The 20,669-nt window shown below is 36.7% G+C and overlaps 1 protein-coding gene across 1 annotated transcript in view; it reads left to right on the top strand.

Moving 5' to 3' along the window:
• Nucleotides 1-20,669, top strand: part of DMXL2 (Dmx-like 2) — a 172,161-nt gene that overhangs the window by 91,400 nt on the left and 60,092 nt on the right. The window contains exons 16-20 of the mRNA XM_014537836.1: nucleotides 4,693-4,782; nucleotides 7,093-7,210; nucleotides 13,631-13,750; nucleotides 16,705-16,932; nucleotides 18,950-20,614. Of these exons, the coding sequence (XP_014393322.1) occupies nucleotides 4,693-4,782; nucleotides 7,093-7,210; nucleotides 13,631-13,750; nucleotides 16,705-16,932; nucleotides 18,950-20,614 (2,221 nt within the window). The remainder of the gene's footprint in view (nucleotides 1-4,692; nucleotides 4,783-7,092; nucleotides 7,211-13,630; nucleotides 13,751-16,704; nucleotides 16,933-18,949; nucleotides 20,615-20,669) is intronic.

A 20,669-nucleotide genomic window follows, 5' to 3' on the forward strand; every position in this document is an offset into this window, starting at 1 on the left:
GTGGGGGCGGGGGAGAGGGGGCTGGAGGGAGCTACAGGAGGGCTGCAGCGAGCTACTGGTGCACGGATTCGTGTGCAGAGCTACTAGTTATTAATAAAAAGTTAAATAGCAGTTTAAGGCAGAAAAAGTGTCTGAGGACTGTTTGTAATTAATTGTTTAACGGATGGCACCAGAGTATTTTATAATTCAGAGGATAGAGATATCAGTTTAGGGTATGCATAGAAGTCTTCATTAAGGACAGTATTTGGATTTATTTGTGATGGCTGGATAATATTTAGAAAGACAAATTTTTTTTTTTTTTTTTTGCCTGAGTGAGAGAATGGCCTGATAGTAAGTGTGGATATAGGAAAGTATATGTACAAATAAGGCTTGTTCCAGCAACAGTGAGAAGACAACTTGAACTGGATGGAGCCAAAGGTTTAGCATCTTAAAATTATAGAGTCAAAAGATACTTTAAAGGTCACTTAGTTTAACCAGTCATCTGATGCTTTATATACCCCTCTACCACATTCTGACAATTTGTCATCTGGCTTCCAAAAAATTCGGAAAACTTAACTCTAAAGGCAGCTCATTCTGTCTGAATTACCCTCACTGTTCTATCAGAATTACATTTGTATTTCTTAAATTCTATTCATTAGTCCTAGTTCCATTTAGAATAAGTCTAAAGTTCTTTTCCTATATTTCACCTCAGATATTTGATGACAACTATCTTGTACCCTTGAATTTTTACATCTGACTCTGGTTAGGTTTCTTATATAGCAGTCTTATGGCCTCTGTCATTAAATACTATTGTGTTTTGACAATCACACCACATCCTTTGTATGTAATTGATTCATATTGAGCTGACTCTCAAATATCCCAAAGTTTTTGTTTTTTTGGCCAGTAAGCCATTCTATATTTGTGCATTTGAATTGGGCCCAAATGTTGGCCTATTTTTCCTGTTACATTTCATTTTGTTAGGTTCAACTTAGCAATACAACTTTTTAGTATATTTTTGAATCCAGATTCTGATATGTTATTATTGTCTGACTTACAGGATCAGCTTATTTGATGAATGTTGTATCTACATCTTCATCTAAGTCATTTATTACAATTTTAAACAGGACAGGCGTGAAGAAAGAGTCTAGTAGTATACATTTGAAATCTTTTTTCGTTTTTATTGTCTGGAATATTTCTCCAGCTGTCCCAAAGATTTCCATGAGGCAGCTTGTTATATACTTTGCTTAAATGAAATACACCCTGTCTGCCAAATCTTCTTAAGTGAAAAAAAGGAAGTGAGATATGTATGCTATGACTGTTTTAATGGATAGTAGATTGAATGTATACAACCTGTTCTCTCCTGATGACAACATTGTACTAAGTAGACATCAAGCACTTTCTGTTTTCCTTTTTTGAAAATTGGAACATTTGCCTTTTTTAGTCTTTTGGATAGGACATTCCCTATGATTTCTCAGGAAACTTCCTATGTTGTTCATTGATCTCATTTGCAAAATTCCCCTAACCTGGGCATTATTTTTCCAGAAAATATAAATTCATTTAGAGCAGTTAGACACATTCTTGCAATTTCTTTATTTATCCTGGCGTTCTACTTCCACATTACCAATGCAGTTCTTTTTTAAATTTTATTTTATTTTTATTGAATTTTTACAGAGAGGAAAGGAGAGGGATAGAGAGCTAGAAACATCGATGAGAGAGAAAAATCGATCAGCTGCCTCCTGCACACTCCCCACTGGGTATGTACCCGCAACCAAGGCACATGCCCTTGACCGGAGTCGAACCTGGGACCCTTGAGTCCGCAGGCCGACACTCGGTCCACCGAGCCAAACCGGCCAGGGCCCAATGCACTTCTTTTCTTAAACCTTCCATTAAAAAAAATTTAGAAGTAATACTTATCCATTGTAGAAAATTTCTACTTTTGCAAGCTAAATTATTGAAATAACAAATCAGAGACAAAGTAGGAATCATGGAGTTCTTTATTCTCTGGACTTTATTAACATTAAATCACCAGCCTCTGTTAATGATCTTATTTTTTCCTTTATCTCTATACTCTGAAAACATTAATTTATTCATTGCCTTAGTTATTTTTTAAATAAACTTTTAATTCTAGAATAGTTTTAGATTTACAGAAAAGTAGCAAGTAGAGTTACCAGACTACCCCACAGCCAGCTTTCTCTTACATTACCAGGAAACATTGGTCACAACTAATAAACCATTGTTGGTATGATAAAATTAATTAAACTCCAGACTTTATTAAGACTTAACTGATATTTCCACTAATGTGTTCCAAGATCTCATCCAGAAAAACACATTGTGTTATCATTAGTCTTCTCTGATCTGTAAGTTTCTTCAGTTTTCTTTTTCTTTTCTAATATATTTTTATTGATTTCAGAGAGGAGGGGAGAGGGAGAGACAGATAGAAACATCAATGATGAGAGAGGATCACTGATCGGCTGCCTCCTGCACACCCCCTACTGGGGATTGAGCAGAAACCCAAGTATGTGCCCTGACCAGGAATCAGCCGTGACCTCCTGGTTCATAGGCAACACTCAACCACTGAGCCACCCCGGCCAGGCTCTTCATCAGTTTTCTTGCTCATGACTTTGACAGTTTTGAGTAGTACTGGTTGGATATTTTATAGAATTTTCTCTCAAATTGGGTTTTGTGCTATTTTTTCTCATGGTTAAACTGAATTTATGAGTTTTGGGGAATACCACAGATGTGCAGTACCCTTCTCATCACGTTATAGGTTGGGTACATGCTATCAGTGTTTGCCAGATTTTCCCAGTATAAAGTTATCATCCTTTTCCCCTACCCTTTCATGCTCTATTTGGAAGTCATTGTGCCACTATGCACAGCCCACACTCAAGGGAGAGGGGGAATTAGGCTTCACCTCTGCTTGGGGAGTAGGGGCCATTAACTTCGAATCTCATTGCTATAATTGGGTTTAAGTTCTGTCTGGCTATTTTTCCCACTATTCGTTTCATCTGTTCTTTTTTCCTCTTCTTTTTCTGTTTCTTTTGAATATAGTATTTTCTTATGCTTCTATTTTATCTATTTTATATGGGTTTATTAGCTACATCCTATGTGTTTGTTTTTAGTGGTTTGTCTAGGGTTTCCATTATGCATCCTTTATCTCCAAGACAAGGGAAACACAGATTCCAGTTTGGTATTGTATCATTGTGTAATGATGCCAATTCAGTCATAATACTCCTTGGAACCTAAATTCTAATTGTACCGTCAGTACTCATCACAGCAGGGAAATTGGGGGGCGGGGGCGGGGGCAGAAACAATTAACATAACAGAAAGCTGTTCCTGTGCTTATAGTCACAAAGCCAAGGTTCATCATTGTAACCTCCTCCTCCCACCACCAAATTCTGCATTCCCTTGGGTGTTTTGTTTTGTTGTGTATTGTTTTCCCCCTTTGTTTTTAACCTGGTGGAGTGGCCCAAACTTTTCCCTGGGAACCAGGTCCTTTGAGGTCCTGTCTTTTTTTAGTTGCTGCTGTTTCCCATCAACATTTTAAATAGGTATGGGAATATCAAGAAATTCTTGAATTTCAGACACAGTTTTTTTTATGTCCACATTTTGTAGTAACAAACCAGGATCATTCACCCTGACCAGTCACTCTTCTTTGTACTAGTATGTTGGTTAAGTAACATGAGTTCAAAATAGTCAAGTGCCTGCCTCAGCTTTCAGGTTAAAGTATAATGGACCTCTGACCATGTTCCCTGACAGAAATGTTTGGCTTTTGAGCACCAGCACTCTTCAGGCACATCAAGTGCAAGATTGTGGGGACAGGGAAAAAATTATATAGGTGCGTTGGTGGGTGTAATAGGAAGAGGGGGTTACTTCTACCTCCCCGCTTTGGTTTGCAGACCTCGCTGTGGAGGAAATGGCATCTTATTGATCATCAGTTTAGGCATATACTGTAGCATGGAGGCAGCCCCCCACCACATAGGGTATTACCCCCAGCTGGTGCTGTATTTCAGTAGGCATTCTCCTGTGCTGTGAAGCCAGCTGCTCTCAGGTGGAGAGCCACTTGTTTAAGCCCCAGCAAGTTTTGTGGAATTAGATTTGGTACCATATTTCTTTCAGATGGGCTGGAATTAGGGTGAGTGAGTGCTAAAAAACAGTAATCAAGATAATTACTATTTAATGCAACATTTTAAACAAAATTAAAGCAAAAGTTCCATGATGAATTAAATGTTAACATTTTAAATAAAGACAGGATCTAACAGTACCATGGTGAACCATATCAGATCCTGAGGCCAAAAGAAGATTATTTACTCTATAATCATAAGTATATTAAAACTGACAACACTTATTTTAAGTTTAAGTATTTATACTAAAACCAGAATTCATTATAATTTTTATTTTTCTGGCATTAATATAAGCCATCTTTTCAGGAATATTATCAAAATGTATGGAGCTTTAAGGTTGCAACATGAAGAAGACATGTTAAAAGATGCCTTGAAGTTATTTATTTACTATTTATGTAAACACTTGATTTTTCTAACTGCTTATTTAGTTTAAAAAATGAGAATAAGACTGAGTATAACAAGTTGCAATATTTCTTTGAATGTTTGAATTGTCATTGTCAATCAGTTAAGTTAGAGGGGCCTTTAATGTCTGAGATGTTATGTCATATTGAGATAGATTCATAAATTATTGATTTTGTGCTTTTATTTACAGAAACTTATTGGAGAAGTGTTTAATATTGTGAGCCAACAATCTACTGCTCGACCTGGCTGCATTATTGAACTCGATGCAATAACCAATCAAGTAAAAACATGCTTGTGAATTGGTGATATTAGTATACTTTATCCCAGTGTTTCATATGCCACATAATATATTTCATTCTCAAAATAATTCTCTTGTTTAATACTAAATACAGCCAACTTCTCTTGATTCTTGTAGTGGAAAACCTAATGATTTAGGAATTATTCTCCTCCAGTTGAATTGTATCTATAGCCATATTTTCTTGTTTAAAAAGATCGTTTGATGTAATTGGGGAAGCCATGAGAGAAAATATAGTACAGCTGCATAGATGCTTGATTTGTGGTTTCTCTTACATTATTACTCATTTCAACTTAGTAGAGGGTGACTTAATCTTTAGAGTGTTTGCCTTCTTATGCTAAACATTAGGTACTTCTATGAGGTCCATTAAAATGCAGACGAAAATAGAATAAAAATATACATCTTTCTAATCTCGGGTCTTTTGTGCAGCCAGTGTTCTTCCCCAGCTACTAGTGAGGAAATGAGAACCTTCTCCCTTAGGAGTTTGGAAATTCATTCTACCTCTCAGGATATTTGTATCTTCAGGATCATATTTATGGACTAAGAGATAGAACTAATATATTCATTCTAAATATAAAAAAAGATTAGTTTGGTGAGGAAGTTACCGATATTTTCAAACAAGGAAATGAAGAAAGAGCCCACCAAACTTAGAAACAGCTACAGAGTTATGTCATTATTTTTCCATGGTGCCTTTCATGTTTTTTGTTGTTTTTTTGGAAAACAATAATTTTCACCAATATAGAGAAATTACCACATCAGTTCTTGGCAATAGAACTCTGGATGCCAGACTCGAATTACTAATGCCTCCTAGGAAACCCTTAACTTTTCTATCCATGCTTTTCTTATACATTCACCCTGTGATTTCCTCCTCCTATTCTATAGGGATATGGTAGAGGAGTGGATTGGCTTCATTCCCATAGATATCTTAACTTTTAATGGAGTGGGTATGAAATTCACCCCCTGCTTTAGCCCACTCTTTACTCTTTTCCATAGGATATTAATATAGTATAATACATATTGTGAATTGCTAATATTCACTAGCATTCTGCTTTTCACTTCATACTTGCTCACAGTTTTTTCCCTTCTAGTTGTGCCTATCTTTTTTCCTTTAAGATACTTTATTGATTTTTTTTTTAAGAGGGAGAGGGAGGGAGAGGGAGGGAGAGAAACATCAATGTGAGAATGAGACATTGATTGGCTGCTTCCTGCATGCCACCCCACCTCCCCACTGGGGATTGAGCCTGAAACCTGGGCATGTGCCCTAACTAGCTGGAAACCTTTTGGCACATGGGACAATGCCCAGCCAACTGAGCCACACTGGCCACTGCGTGGCTATGTTTAATACAAGGCTGGTAAACAGTAAGCTCTGATAAATGGCAGGCTTTTTATAAATGATAAAGTTTAAAACTCATTCTAGGTTTGTACCCAGTGTATTGTACGATTTCTGTATCTGTGAAGACAGCACCCTCCCCTTTTACTTCACTTATTCTTTCTCTCTGGCGAGGGACCTTAGTCTATACTATGACTGTGAAAATATTTTTTTTTCTTATTTCTACCTTGAAATCTGTGGGGCAACTATCTAATTGTCCTGACATACTTCCATACTAGGCTTCTGTTTGGTTCTAGCCTTTCCTTGAATTTCTGCTCATTTTTATGATTCTAAGTTGCCATTTGTGATTGTCTTTACTCTTCTCTAGTCCAAAAACATGATTATGTAGCATAGCAGCTGACAGTGATGCTTCAGCCGTCCTCCTAGAAATCCTAGTTGTGTATAAGTACATTGCTCCAGAGGTGTGTCATCCTCACTGGCTGTTTCAGGATTCCTCATAATTCCCACCACACAGATTTATTGGGAGTACCCTGTACTTAGAGAACTTTTCTGGTTTTTGGTTTTTTTTGAAGTGGAATTAAGAAAAGCAAAGGAGTCCTGTGCTAATGTGCCTTACATAATGAGCTTTGCCTTTTCCAGCCAAGCATGAGGCCTGATACTTTTGAGCTCAGAGTGATATAGATCACTTAACTACATTTTGTTTTTTGAATTCTTTTTTGAGAAGCAAATCTGTTGATTTGTTTTCATTAGAGCTCCTCATTTCTGCTATTGACTATAGCATCCTTGAAAGTATTTTTCTCTGTCCAGATGACTTTTTTTTTCTGTAGCTTTTTCTCTCTCCAATTAGTCAATAGATAAAGAAATCATGGGAGAGATTAATTTCTTCTACATTAGTATTTTTGGGGCAGTGGTGTCTGGGAGATAAAGAATTTCAAAAATTAAAAACTTTTTTTTCATATTTGTAGTGTGGTGCAAATACACAATTGCTTCATGTGTTTCAAGAAGATTTCATTATAGGATATAAACCACATAAGGAAGATTTGGAGAAAAAGGAAACAGAAGTATTTTTTCAGCCATCACAAGGTACTTTTTAAAAAGTCATGAATTTACTTACCTTAACCTTAAAAAAAGAGGCCTCCAAAAGGTTTTTCAAGTATAGATCTTTATAACACAAGTAATCACTCTCATAATTTTAAGCAAATATACCAGTTCTATCATAATTGCTTGTTTGTAGATTTAGAAGATATGTGGCTGAAATTACATTTTGTTGAAAGACAGTTTCATTGGCAACATAGACTTCTGTCAAGAAATGTTATTTATAGAATACTACTCAGCCATAAGAAAGAAGGAAATTTTACCCTTTGCAACAGCATGGATGGACCTGGAGATTGTTATGCTAAATGAAATAAACCAGTCAGAGAAAGACAAGTACCATATGATTTCACTCATATGTGGAATATAAGGAACAAAATAAACTAACAAACAATATAGAAACAGACTCATAGATAGAGAACAGACTGACAGCTGTCAGAGGGGTGGGGGCGGGGGGGTTGCAGGGCTGGGTGTAAAAGATGAAGGGATTAACACACAAACAAACTCATGGACACAGACAGCAGTGGTGATTGCCAATGGAAGGTGGAATGGGGGAAGGAAAAAGAGGGCATGGGGGGATAAATGGTGATGGAAGGAGACTTGTGGTAGTGAATACACAATACAACATACAGATGATGTATTGTAGAATTGAACACCTGAAACCTATATAATTTTATTTACCTATGTCACCCCAATAAATTTAATAAGTAAAAAAAATGTTATTTATGAAATCTAGTTTAATTATTTTTAATTTTAATTTTAATTGTTTAACTCTACAATTAAGTTGTTCTGAATGGTAGTAAATTCCCTGTGGCATCTTAAGCAAACCAATTAATTAGTATAAGTTCAAAATCCTATATAATAAAAGCCTAATATGCTAAGTGTCCAGTCGTCTGTTCAACTAATCAAAGCGTAATATGCTAATGATATGCCGAGGCCACTCAACCGCTCACTATGATGTGCACTAACCACCAGGGGGCAGACAGTCGACCGGTCGACCAGTTGCTATGATGTGCACTGTCCGCCAGGGGGTAGATGCTCTGACCAGTAGGTTAGCTTGCTGCTGGGATTTGGCCCATTCGAGACTGGGCGAGATGGGCTGGACATGCCCTGGAGTCCTCCCGTGGTCCCTCCGCGGCTGGTCAACCTCCTGTGTCTCTCCCCGGCCCAGATGGTTCAAAGGGGGGGTCTCTCGAAATCCGGGAGGTTGGAGAGCCGGTTTCTGCCCAATCCCGCAGGCCAAGCCAAGCCAAGAGACCTCACTGGTGCACGAATTTGTGGAGAGGGCCTCTAGTATAATAATAAATTGCTACAAACTTATTGAATATAGAGTGTAAGATACTATGTTGTGTGGTATGCTAGAAACTTCAGGTATGCTGTGAATTAAAGGTACTGTCTTACAGTTTTCTCTTGAAGTATAACATTTCCTTTTTCTTTTTGTGAAAGTAGTTTTCCATAAGAACTATCAAGAACAAACCATATGATGTTTAGTTAGTTTGTTTGTTTATTTATTTATTTATTTAAATTTATTTTTATTGATTTCAGAGAGGAAGGGAGAGGGAGAGAGAGATAGAAACGTCAGTGATGGAGAGAACCATCGATCAGCCGCCCTCTGCACGTCCCCTATCGGGGACCCAGCCTGTAACCTGGTCATGTGCCCTTGACCAGAATTGAACCTGGGACCCTTTAATCTGCAGGCTGATGCTCTATCCACTGAGCCAAACTGGCTAGGGCAAATTATTTATTTTTTAAATATATTTTTATTGGTTTCAGAGAGGGAAAGAGAAAGATAGAAACATCAATGATGAGAGGAGAAAAATCATTGGCTGCCTCCTGTATGCCCCACACTGGGGATTGAGCCTGCAACCCAGGAATTGAACCATGACCTCCTGGTTCATAAGTCGATGCTTAACCACTGAGCCATGCCGGCCAGGCTATATAATGTTTAGTTTAAACTTGAGCTTAAAATGTTCCCTTTAGAAGATATAACTTTGTAATTATAAAACTGCGATGTTCCATTTGAACATAGAACATATTAAATAGAACATTCTACTTGAAAGTAGGAAAGACATATTCTAGTTTAATAATTCATTTTATTTGATAAGTACTTTTTAGTTTACAGAATATCCAAATACTTTTTCTGATTTGGTTATGGATTGTAAGTATCTAGATGGACATATTTATTTTTCTTGTAAAGCTTTTGTCACAGAATTATGTATAGACATTTAAGGAAAGTATAATAAATTCATGCAGATAATTTTCTTTCATTTTGTGGAAAATCAGAATGAGTTCATCTATGAGGTTTATCTCAATTATTTTTTCATCCCTCAGACTAGTAATTTTTTGCCTTTCATGTATCTTTCTTCATATTCCAGAACTTTCCTTCTTTATAATTTATGCCATTGTCATGTTCAGTTTTTGTTTTTTACTATTATTATAGAATAACAGTACTACTTTATATATTTAAAATTTGCTTTTTCTTAGCATTTATCTTGCTATTTCTAACAGTAAACACATGCCAACCTACTAGAAAACAATGCTTATATAAAGTTGGTATTTTTATTTATAGTATTTTTAATTGAAAGACTTACATTTAAAAATATATTTTATTTTCACTTTTGTTATTTGTCAATACAAAATCAGGCCAAAAGATTTTCCTAATTTCTTTCTTGATTTTCTTTTAATTTTTATGCAGAGTTTCTCCAATATTCTTTCTGATTTTATAGCTATTTTCTTAAAAGACTTGATATGAATAAAATGATGTGTAATTATGTATAAAATTACAGTAATTATTTTTAAAAATGCCACTTATAAGCAAAAATGGAGTGCATAGTTGAGTTAATCTCCCTATACCCATAACTTAGATTAAAGATTTTAGGATTTTGTCACACTTACTTTACCCTATTTTCCTTTTGTTCTGAAATATTTTAAAGAAAATCCAGCCATCATGTTGTTTTACTCCTCTGTACATGTTTGCTATTAGCATACTAACAACAAAATTCCTCAGAATTATCTAATAATTAGTCCATATTGACTCCATTTAATAGTTTCAAATATGTTGGGGATTTTTATTTTTTGGATCCATATCCAAACAAAGTTCACACTTTGTGTTTCATTGTTAATTAAGAGTGATCCCCCGTTATGCTCTCATTATGCCACTGAGTTGTTTTAGAGAAAGTTATTTTATAGAAATTTCTCTGACTAGTTACTTGTGATGTCATTTAAACTTTTTCTTGAAAAGTGCAAATTAGCTCTATAGACTTTATTAGATACAGATTGTCAACTTCTTAGGCAATTCTGTGTATTTCTGTATCACACCAGAAATAACATGTTAGAATGTCTCATTTTCAGTGATGCTAAGAGTCAGATGCTTCAGGTAGTGGCTCCAATGTAAAGATTGCCAGCAATGTTTTTATATCATGGTTTCTTCCATTGGTAATGTTGCTTTTGAATCAATTATTTCATGAAGAATTACAAATTTATGGTTTTCTAATTCTATTGGTTCTCATTTATTAGCTGGAAAGCATTTTTAAAGAAAAACTTGCCCTTAAGGACTGGAGCTATTAGGCTACTTTGGAATAGAGTTATTTTTAGGAAAGGTAGGGTAAATGCTTAGTTCTTTCCCATTGACCGTCTCAGAGGAAGTAGTGTGTGCCCACGTTACCACCAGGAGTTACTGAGGAATTTGTTGTTGGTGTTTGGCTTTCTTTTTCTTTTTGGTATCATATGAACCTATTAAGAAAAAACACACATCCCTTTATTGAAGGATAATATCCTTTGTAATAAAATGCAAATTGTCCCCTTGGGAGTTTGACTGCTCGCTACGACTGGTCCGTGCACCAGGAGGTGGCGCGGAATGAAGGAAGGCCCCAATTGGCCCTGATCACCGGCCAGGCCTAGGGACCCTACCTGTGCACGGAATTTCGTGCACTGGGCCTCGAGTATATACAGAAAAGTACTCACATTACTCATGGATATTTATGTTCTTAGCATATTTCAATCAGTTTGCAGACATTATCCTTTTTATTGCTCACATCACCTGATATTAAGCTAGTGAGGAGCCCTTCAAGTTGGCTCTCTGAGTCCTTTTGACACAACTTCATGAGTCTTGGTAGTTAACTTTCTTTCTGGCACAACTAGATGTTCCAGGTTCATCTTGTCACTGTCCTTTACAAGAATGGAGTCATTTCTCTAAACTATTTCTTTTAATGGGGAATGGGCTTTAGAGACCACAGTCTGGGCCCAGGAACTGCCTATTCCCCCTGAGTTGTCATAGATTTTCATTTTTTAAGGAAAGTGTTTGTTGTCCTGTGTATAGATCTCATTTCTATATATGAAGAGTACAATTTACATTTATGAATAACAGGGAAAATTATACCCCTAAATAATGTCTTTTCATAAAAAATACATAAAATTTCTAAAAAGTCTCTTCTGTATCACTACCACAACCCCTCCCCTCATGCCTTTTAAAAAATGCTCTTTTCATATAGGAAATATAAGATAAATGCTTCTTTTTAAGTTAAAAGTAAATTCTTAATATATATTTTTTTAATTTAAATTCTTTGTTGTTTGAAGTATTACATATGTCTCCCTCCCCCCCCATTGACTTCTCCCCAGTTGTTCCCACCCCCCAACACATGCCCTCACCCCCTTACTGTCTATGTCCATTTGTTATGCTTATGTGCAGAGCATGGTGCCTTTTATTTCAGATATCCAATGCACCATCCTCTGGGATATGATACCTAACCACTTTCTAGAGCAGAGCCAGGTGGTGGCCCACCACAACCTCTGTTCATCCCCTCTGTTTATGTTGGTCATTATATTCCACAAATAAGTGAGATCGTGTGATATTTATCTTTCTCCAACTGGTTTATTTCGCTTAGCATAATGCTCTCCAGTTCTATCCATGCTGTTGCAAAATAGGTTCCTTCTTTTTTTACAGCAGCATAGTTTTCCATTGTGTAGATGTACCAAAGTTTTTTAATCTACTCATCAGCTGATGGGCACTTAGCTGTTCCCAAATCTTAGCTATGGTAAATTGTGCTGCTATGAACATAGGGGTGCATATATCCTTTCTGATTGGTGTTTCTGAGTTTTTTGGGATATAATCCTAGAAGTGGGATTACTGGGTCAAATGGAAGTTCCATTTTTCATTTTTTGAGGAAACTCCATACTATTTTCCACAGCGGCTGCACCAGTCTGCATTCCCACCAGCAGTGCACGAGTGTTCCTTTTTCTCTGCATCCTCACCAGCACTTGTCATTTGTTGATTTGTTGATGATAGCCATTCTGACAGGTGTGAGATGGTACCTCATTGTCATTTTGATTTGCATCTCTTGGACGATTAGTGACTTTGAGCATGTTTTCATATGTCTCTTGGCCTTCTGTATGCCCTCTTTCAAAAAGTGTCTATTTAGGTCTTTTGCCCATTTTTTGATTCAATTGTTTATTTTCCTTTTGTTAAGTTGTATGAGTTCCTATAAAATTTGGATATTAAACCCTTATCGGATAAAACATGCAGTGGGCTCTCTTGTTGTTTCGTTGATGTTTTCTTTTACTGGGCAGAAGCTTTTTATTTTGATGTAGTCCCATTTGTTTTTTTTCTCCTTAGTTCCCATTGTCCTAGGAGCTGTAGTGGTAAAGCTATTGCTACGACATATGTCTTATATTTGCTGCCTATGAATTCTTCTAAGATTTTTATGGTTTCCTGTCGTAACGTTTAAGTCGTTTATCTATTTTGAGTATATTTTTGTGTTTGGTGTAAATTGGTGGTCTAGTTTCATGTTTATCTATTTTGAGTATATTTTTGTGTTTGGTATAAATTGGTGGTCTAGTTTCATTTTTTTTTTGCATGTATCTGCCCAATTTTCCCAACACCAGATAAATGCTTATTTCCTTTTTTCCTTTTAATTGCCAATTTTTCAAATAAGGAGTTAGTGCCGCAGATACTTTGAGGGGTGTCCAGTGAGACTGGGTTTGGCTTTTGTACTCTCCCTCCCTCTCTTCCTGCCTTTCTCTTCCTTTCTCTCCTCCTTCCATTTCTTCTTATTCGCCTTTTCCTGTGTGCCCTCTCTTTCTCTTTTAGTATTTTTATAAATTAATGTTTTTTAAAAAGTATATAGTCAATGTGTTTTAATAAATGGTATTCATTTATTGTCTAATGCTTATATTATCCCATCTTTGACTAGTAGGTGTCCCTTTGTGTTGGCTTTTGTGTGCTGTTGATGCCTCATTAGTCTTTGTTAGCTACCTAACTTTTGGTACAAATATTATATAAAACTGCTTCTAAATGTCTATTCTTCCTTCTCCCTCCCAACTTCTATGTATATAAGAGATGTTTTTAAAAAGTGTCTTTTCTTTTTACCCTATATAAACATATTAACTTAAGTATCCTTTTTCTTTGAACAATAGGGTATCGCCCACCACCCTTTTCAGAAAAGTTCTTTCTAGTGGTCATTGAAAAGGACAGCAATAATTACTCTCTTCTCCATATGTGGCACCTTCATCTTAAATCTGTACAGCCATGTTTAGGTAAGTAGTTATATTATAATTTTTATGTAGAGATATGAAATTTTATTTTATTAATATGCTTTAGATTACTTAGTTCTTTAAAGTGAAAATCGAATGAACTGTAAATTGAGTTGGTGAATTGAAGTATACAGTATATGTGCCAGACTTTTCATTACATCATAAATCATTAATGAAACCAGTGATCCAAAAACATTATGGATACATTAGACATTAAAAAAAACCCCAAAGCTTGACTGACTTATTTTTCCCATCAATACTTAATGTTTATTATGACTATGTCTCTTTAAGCCAGTTTTCTATAGAATTAATGTTGTACTTTTCTGTTGATTAATACATAATGCCTTCTGATACAGTGTACATTAGCTTAGTATCACTAAGAGAAGTAGATTTGCTATTTAGAAAAATATGGTGGAGCATCTGAACCGTAGCTCATAAGTAGCACTGTTTTGGTAGCACATTAGGAAATGCACCATTGGTAAAAAATTATTTCAGCCATGCTTTTGCTATGTACATTTATAGTAATTTTTTAAAGCAAAATAGAAAATCTATAGTATGAAGCAAAGGAATTGAGCAAAGATCTTTCTTTCTAAAACAAACTTACTTTCTGAGAGAGAATTCTTAAAGTGAAGAACTATAAGATAGCCATATCAAACTGAATCTCCTTTAAACTACTTAACTCAAAATATTTGTTATTAAAAGATTTTATTCTTTCTTAAAATTATGTAATTAACTGATTTTAAACACATTAAATATTTATTACAGTGAACTAGTTGTAAATATACATATAAGTGTGTGTGTATATACATACACACACACACACACACACACACATACATATATATTTTTTTCTTTCTCTTTGTAATCTAGATTATCACATAATTGTGTAAGTAGCACTTCTTGTGTATATACATACACACACACACACACACACACACACACACACACACACACATACATATATATTTTTTTCTTTCTCTTTGTAATCTAGATTATCACATAATTGTGTAAGTAGCACTTCTAACTGGGTCATGAACTGGCATTAGAAAATCCCAGTGATTTGATAGAACCTTTTACCTGTGGCTAGTAAAGTCTAATCTTCTTGAGGCAGCAGGAATCCAAAACTTATTTCAAAGCCTTTGGAGTTTTAATACTTGGCATTACATGTTGTTAAGAGTAGAGGAATCTAAAACCATCTCATCAGGAAGAGAATTTTTAACTCACTAGAGAATATAGTATTTTATGGAGTTGGGCACAAAGCCAGGAGTGCTTCTAAAGAGATTAATAGAGGTGGTAACAGATCTCTGTGGTAGGACAGGAATCACGTGACACCTTCCGTTCTCATTGCTTATGAGCGAAGTGTCCCACTGCTGTTCTCCGAAGGCCAGGTCTCGTGTAGAGTTGCTTGTTTACCCTGTTTGTGACAATAGCATGTGAATACAAACAGTAAGATTGCAGTGGAGTCTAATAAAGAATATGTTCTTTTCCACTCGGACAGCAAGCACCTGTTTTTCAGTTCTAATATTCACAGCTGCTTTAACGTAGTGTATATTGCCATTCACAGCTACTACTTGAGTTTATCAGTGTGTTGAAAATCCTGGCAGAGTTTGAAATGATAGGCTTAAATTTAGATGTGGAAGGAACATGCTGAGTAACTTCTAGGTGTCAGGTACTGAGATAGGTACATTATATATGAGATAGGTACTATCCCACTTTACCAATGGATTAATATTAAATAACTTGACCAAGTCCCACATGTCACAAAAATTGTTTTTAAAATCAGGTTTCTGGCTCTAAAGCCTTTGAATCTTATTTTCTTTCTTAGCATGATATACATGAAAACTGCCCATTTTGTAGGAAGGGAAGAGGGCAGTTTCCCTGTTCTGCAGATGAGAAAATAGCCAGAGGCGGTGGAGTGTGTTACCTGAGGAAACACATCTAGTTAGTGATGGAGCTGCTGGATAACTCGATAAGTTTGTAGTCTTACTCCATTTTACAAAAATTGTTTTTATATTTCTTCTTGAGTGGTCTGCCATTATAAAATAGAGTGACATATTTGACTTCCATCAACAGGGATTGATTATCTCTTGGTGTTCTGGTGCTTCTTTAGATGTACAAGGCAATAAGACATCATCCTTGCCCTTGATGAATTCATAGGCAAATGGGGGGAGATAGACACATAACCAAATAAACATAATGCAAAATATCCCTCACATGTAGCAGAGCACAGGTAACTGAATCTGCTTAGAGATTTACACTTCACTCCAATGTGAAAGATTGAAACTCTTTGGAAGAAGATCAAGGTCTGTGTGCCTTACAAAGCCAGTCAACTTATACTATCTTAAATTTGATCGGAACTTTTATTTTTTGTATTTGTTCTTGAAATCATTCTTTTGTTTCAGCATGTAATATTTAAGAGGCTCGTATTTTAGTATCTTCTTTGCCACAGCTAATTATATGACCTTAGGAAAATCATTAAGTTCTCCAGGTTTAAATTTTTTTATCTATTAAGTGAGGTGGTACCTTATTATTTCTCAAAGTTTGATTCATGGCTTATCTGTTTCAGCAAAACCTGGGCTTGTTAATGCAGATTTCTGGGATCTACCCGAAAATAACCGTATCAGTGTCTCTATGGTTAGGCCCAGGGAACTTGATGTTAACAAGTTCTCCAAGGTTTTTGTATATCTTAAAGGTTGAGAACATTGGACTAGATAGCTTTTACATGTTGTGATTCTTCCCTGACAGTCTCCCTGTGATGGAGATGCTAAGAAAGAGTAAAAGGGCAAAAAAAAAGTTTGGTTTTTTTTTAATTATCAAAGTAACTGAGCAAAGTCTGAAAAATAATCTTGTTTTCAAAGTACTTTTAAGGAACCATGTTTCTTAAATAAAATTTATTCTACTTACATGTGTATAGTGATGATAGTAATATAGTTAATAATTTTTTAATTTATTTAAAGCTAAAGCTTCAGAAGGTGTTTCATCAGAGAGTCTACTTTCAGTCCCTGGACAGAAGAATGTAGACTCTTCTCCAGAAGTCTCACCCAGTATAAGCCCCATGCCACATTCTTCATCAATTGCCAATCTTCAAACTGCCAGTAAACTTATTCTGAGTTCTAGACTGGTATACAGCCAACCTCTTGATCTCCCAGAAGGAGTTGAAGTAATAAGAGCAACCCCTTCAGCAGGTAAGGTAACTTTAAGACCAAGTAGTTGTAGCTCAGAGTGATCTTCAATTGCTAAAATGCCTGAACTCCTCTGAAATTGACATTGAAATAAAGATTTATTTTCTAGTAATGGTACATCTGTTTAGAAACATTCTTTATAAGTAATAATCTGTGATAAATGTAATCAGCTTGACAGAAAATGGTATAAATAAAGTGAGGTTTCTTGCCTGCCCTATGATTTCCTGTAAATAGGAATATTGTTACAGCAAAATTGTAAAGAACAAATATATTCGTTTGCGCACCATTAAAGCTTACTTTTTAAAATTAAGATTTTTCATCCACATCATGCTAATCATGTCTCACTTTTATTAAGTATATTGAACTAGAGTTGGCAGATACTGGTGGCGAAAAAATGTAGGCTATACAATTATAGTTTGGCTAGTCTAGAATGATACTGACTTTAACACGGTGGATAAGATAGCTTGGAAGGCAGGATTGGAAGACAAATTTAAAATGATCTGCCACATGTGGAATTATAATGGAAGAGTTCCTCGAATAGTATTTTTGGGGAACTGAAATTAGAGGCCCAGATGTTTAAGTAGTTCTTCCACTTTTACAAAGGTATCAGTGGACTGGAACTTGAATATAGGTCTTTTGACCCCAATCTTAATTGCTATTACACCTATCTATACTATTAAATCTACACTATTGTACTGCTACTAGAGGCCTGGTGCATGGATTCATGCATGGGTGGGGTCCCTCAGCCTGGCCTGCATTCTCTCACAATCTGAGACTCCTTGGGGGAATGTCGGACTGCTGATTGCGGCCTGATCCCTGCAGGCTGGCCAAAACCGGCAGTCCGACATCCCCCATGAGGGATGTAGCAGTGCTGAAGTGGCAGGTGGCCGGGGAGGAGCCCCAGCCTGTGCTGTGCACAGCTCCGCTGCTGCTCATCCTGGCCCTGCTGCGCCTGCTGCTGCCGCCACTCGGCAGCAGCGCTCGCCAGCCCTGAGCCTGGCTTCTGGCTGAGCGGCACTCCCGTAGTGGGAGTGCACTGACCACCCGGGGGCAGCTCCTGCGTTGAGAACCTGCCCCCTGCTGGTCAGTGTGCATCATAGCGACCTGTCGACAAGTCATTCCAGTCATTCCAGTCATTCGGTCTTAACGATCGCTTACACACACACACACACACACACACACACACACACACACTCTAGAGGCCCGGTGTACGAAATTTGTGCACGGGGGAGGGGGTCCCTCAGCCCGACCTGCACCCTCTCCAACCTGGGAGCCCTTGGGGGATGTCCAACTGCTAGTTGGACATCCCAGTTGGACATCCCTCTCGCAATCCGGGACCTCTGACGTGACGCTGTAACAGACAATTTGCATATTCCTCTATTATATATATAGATTACATTTCAACTATAGGATGATAGATGGACAGTGTTAGACTTTTGCAGTCAGAAATAAATATGAGGGTCTGGTTTAGTGTTAAGAGAGCATGAATTAAATCTGGTAAAAAGAGTGAGATTTAGCGGTCTGTTTAGCTGTCTGAAAACATTTTGATGGTAGGAACAGGTCTAGGGTCTAGATTATTTCTGTGCCGATTAGGGACATTAAAAGGGCAAATTGTAAAAATTACTTAAGCACCTATGAAGAAAGTGATAAAAGATAAGAGAACGAAAGTCCAGTGAGGCAGGTTGTGGCAAAAGAATATAAAATTCAGCAGATAATAGATTTATTTATTAAAGATTGAACTGAATTTTTAATAAAATATTTGCCTTATTTAAGCTTAATGACCTAAAAATAAATTAAGTGATTATTATTGCATATTTTGATTTTACCAATGAGCTGTTCAATACTTTGATACCTTTGGCCAATGGACATTTAGTGTCACACACTAGTTAGGGGGTGGGGAACTGAAGAGTTATTTTGAAGAAGTCATAGAGACTTTGGATTGATCACATTCCAGAATTTGATTATGAGCATATTATTTTGTGGTTCTATTATTATGACTGTATACTTTTTCTTTTTTAAGGCCATCTGAGTTCTTCATCAATTTATCCAGTGTGCCTTGCACCTTATTTAGTGGTTACTGCTTGTTCTGACAACCAAGTACGCTTCTGGAAATGTAGTATGGAAACCAACGTACAATGTAAAAGTGATGAGAAGGAAACCTACCACTGGAGGAGATGGCCCTTGATGAATGATGAAGGAGAAGATAATAGCAGTACAGTGAGCATTGTGGGAAGACCAGTTGCTGTTAGTTGTTCATACACAGGTCGCCTTGCAGTGGCTTACAAACAACCTATCCAACACAATGGTTTTGTTTCCAAAGAATTTTCCATGCATGTTTGCATATTTGAATGTGAATCTACGGGAGGATCAGAATGGGCTTTAGAACAAACAATTCATCTTGATGACTTGGTCAGGGTTGGGAGTGTAATTGATTCAAGAATCAGTGTTGACAGTAATCTGTTTGTATACAGCAAATCAGACGCCCTTTTGAACAAGGATAGATATCTTATTCCGAATATCAAGCATTTAGTACATTTGGACTGGGTATCAAAAGAAGATGGCTCCCACATTCTCACTGTTGGGGTTGGTGCTAATATCTTCATGTATGGGCGGCTTTCAGGAATTGTGACTGAACAAACCAACTGTAAGGATGGAGTAGCTGTCATTACTTTACCACTAGGGGGTAGCATCAAGCAAGGAGTTAGGTCAAGATGGGTTCTTCTTAGATCTATAGACTTAGTGTCTTCCGTTGATGGTACACCTTCACTGCCTGTCTCTCTCTCTTGGGTAAGAGATGGAATATTGGTGGTAGGGATGGATTGTGAAATGCAGGTATATGCACAGTGGAAGCATGCTGTCAAGTTTGGAGACACTGAAGCTGATAGTCCTGATGCAGAAGAGACCGCAATACAAGATCATTCTGCCATGTTGTCAAGAAAAAGTATTGCTGAAGGAGCTGCTGTTACTGATGATGTTTTTTGTTCACCAACTGCAGTGCAAGATGGTGGCCTATTTGAAGCTGCACATGTACTCTCCCCTACTCTCCCACAATATCATCCAACTCAACTGTTAGAATTGATGGATTTAGGGAAAGTTCGCAGGGCTAAAGCTATTCTCTCTCATTTAGTAAAATGTATTGCAGGTGAAGTTGCAATAGTTAGAGATGCTGATGCTGGAGAAGGAACTAAGCGACATTTTTCTCGAACCATTAGTGTAAGTGGCAGTACAGCAAAGGATGCAGTCACCATAGGAAAAGATGGTACTCGAGATTATACTGAGATAGATTCTATTCCTCCACTACCATTATATGCATTACTTGCTGCAGATCAAGATACAACCTACAGAATTTCAGAAGAAAGTACAAAAATACCACAGAGCTATGAAGATCATACCAAAAGTCAACCAGAGGATCAGTATTCACAGCTGTTCCAAATACAGGATCTAATAATAGATGATATTGATTTAGAGCCAGAAAAGAGAGAAAAAAAATCAAAAGTAATAAATCTTTCTCAATATGGACCAGCTTATTTTGGCCAAGAACATGCTAGGGTACTTTCAAGTCATCTTATGCACTCAAGTTTGCCAGGCCTTACCCGTTTGGAGCAGATGTTCCTTGTAGCTTTGGCTGATACAGTGGCTACCACCAGTACTGAGCTTGATGAAAACAGAGATAAGAGTTACTCAGGTAAATATTCTTACTAAAAATTTATAAAGTTATCATTAATAGAACTATTTGTGTT

This window comes from Myotis brandtii, unplaced genomic scaffold, assembly GCF_000412655.1.
Source record: "Myotis brandtii unplaced genomic scaffold, ASM41265v1 scaffold182, whole genome shotgun sequence".
Lineage (NCBI taxonomy): Eukaryota > Metazoa > Chordata > Mammalia > Chiroptera > Vespertilionidae > Myotis > Myotis brandtii.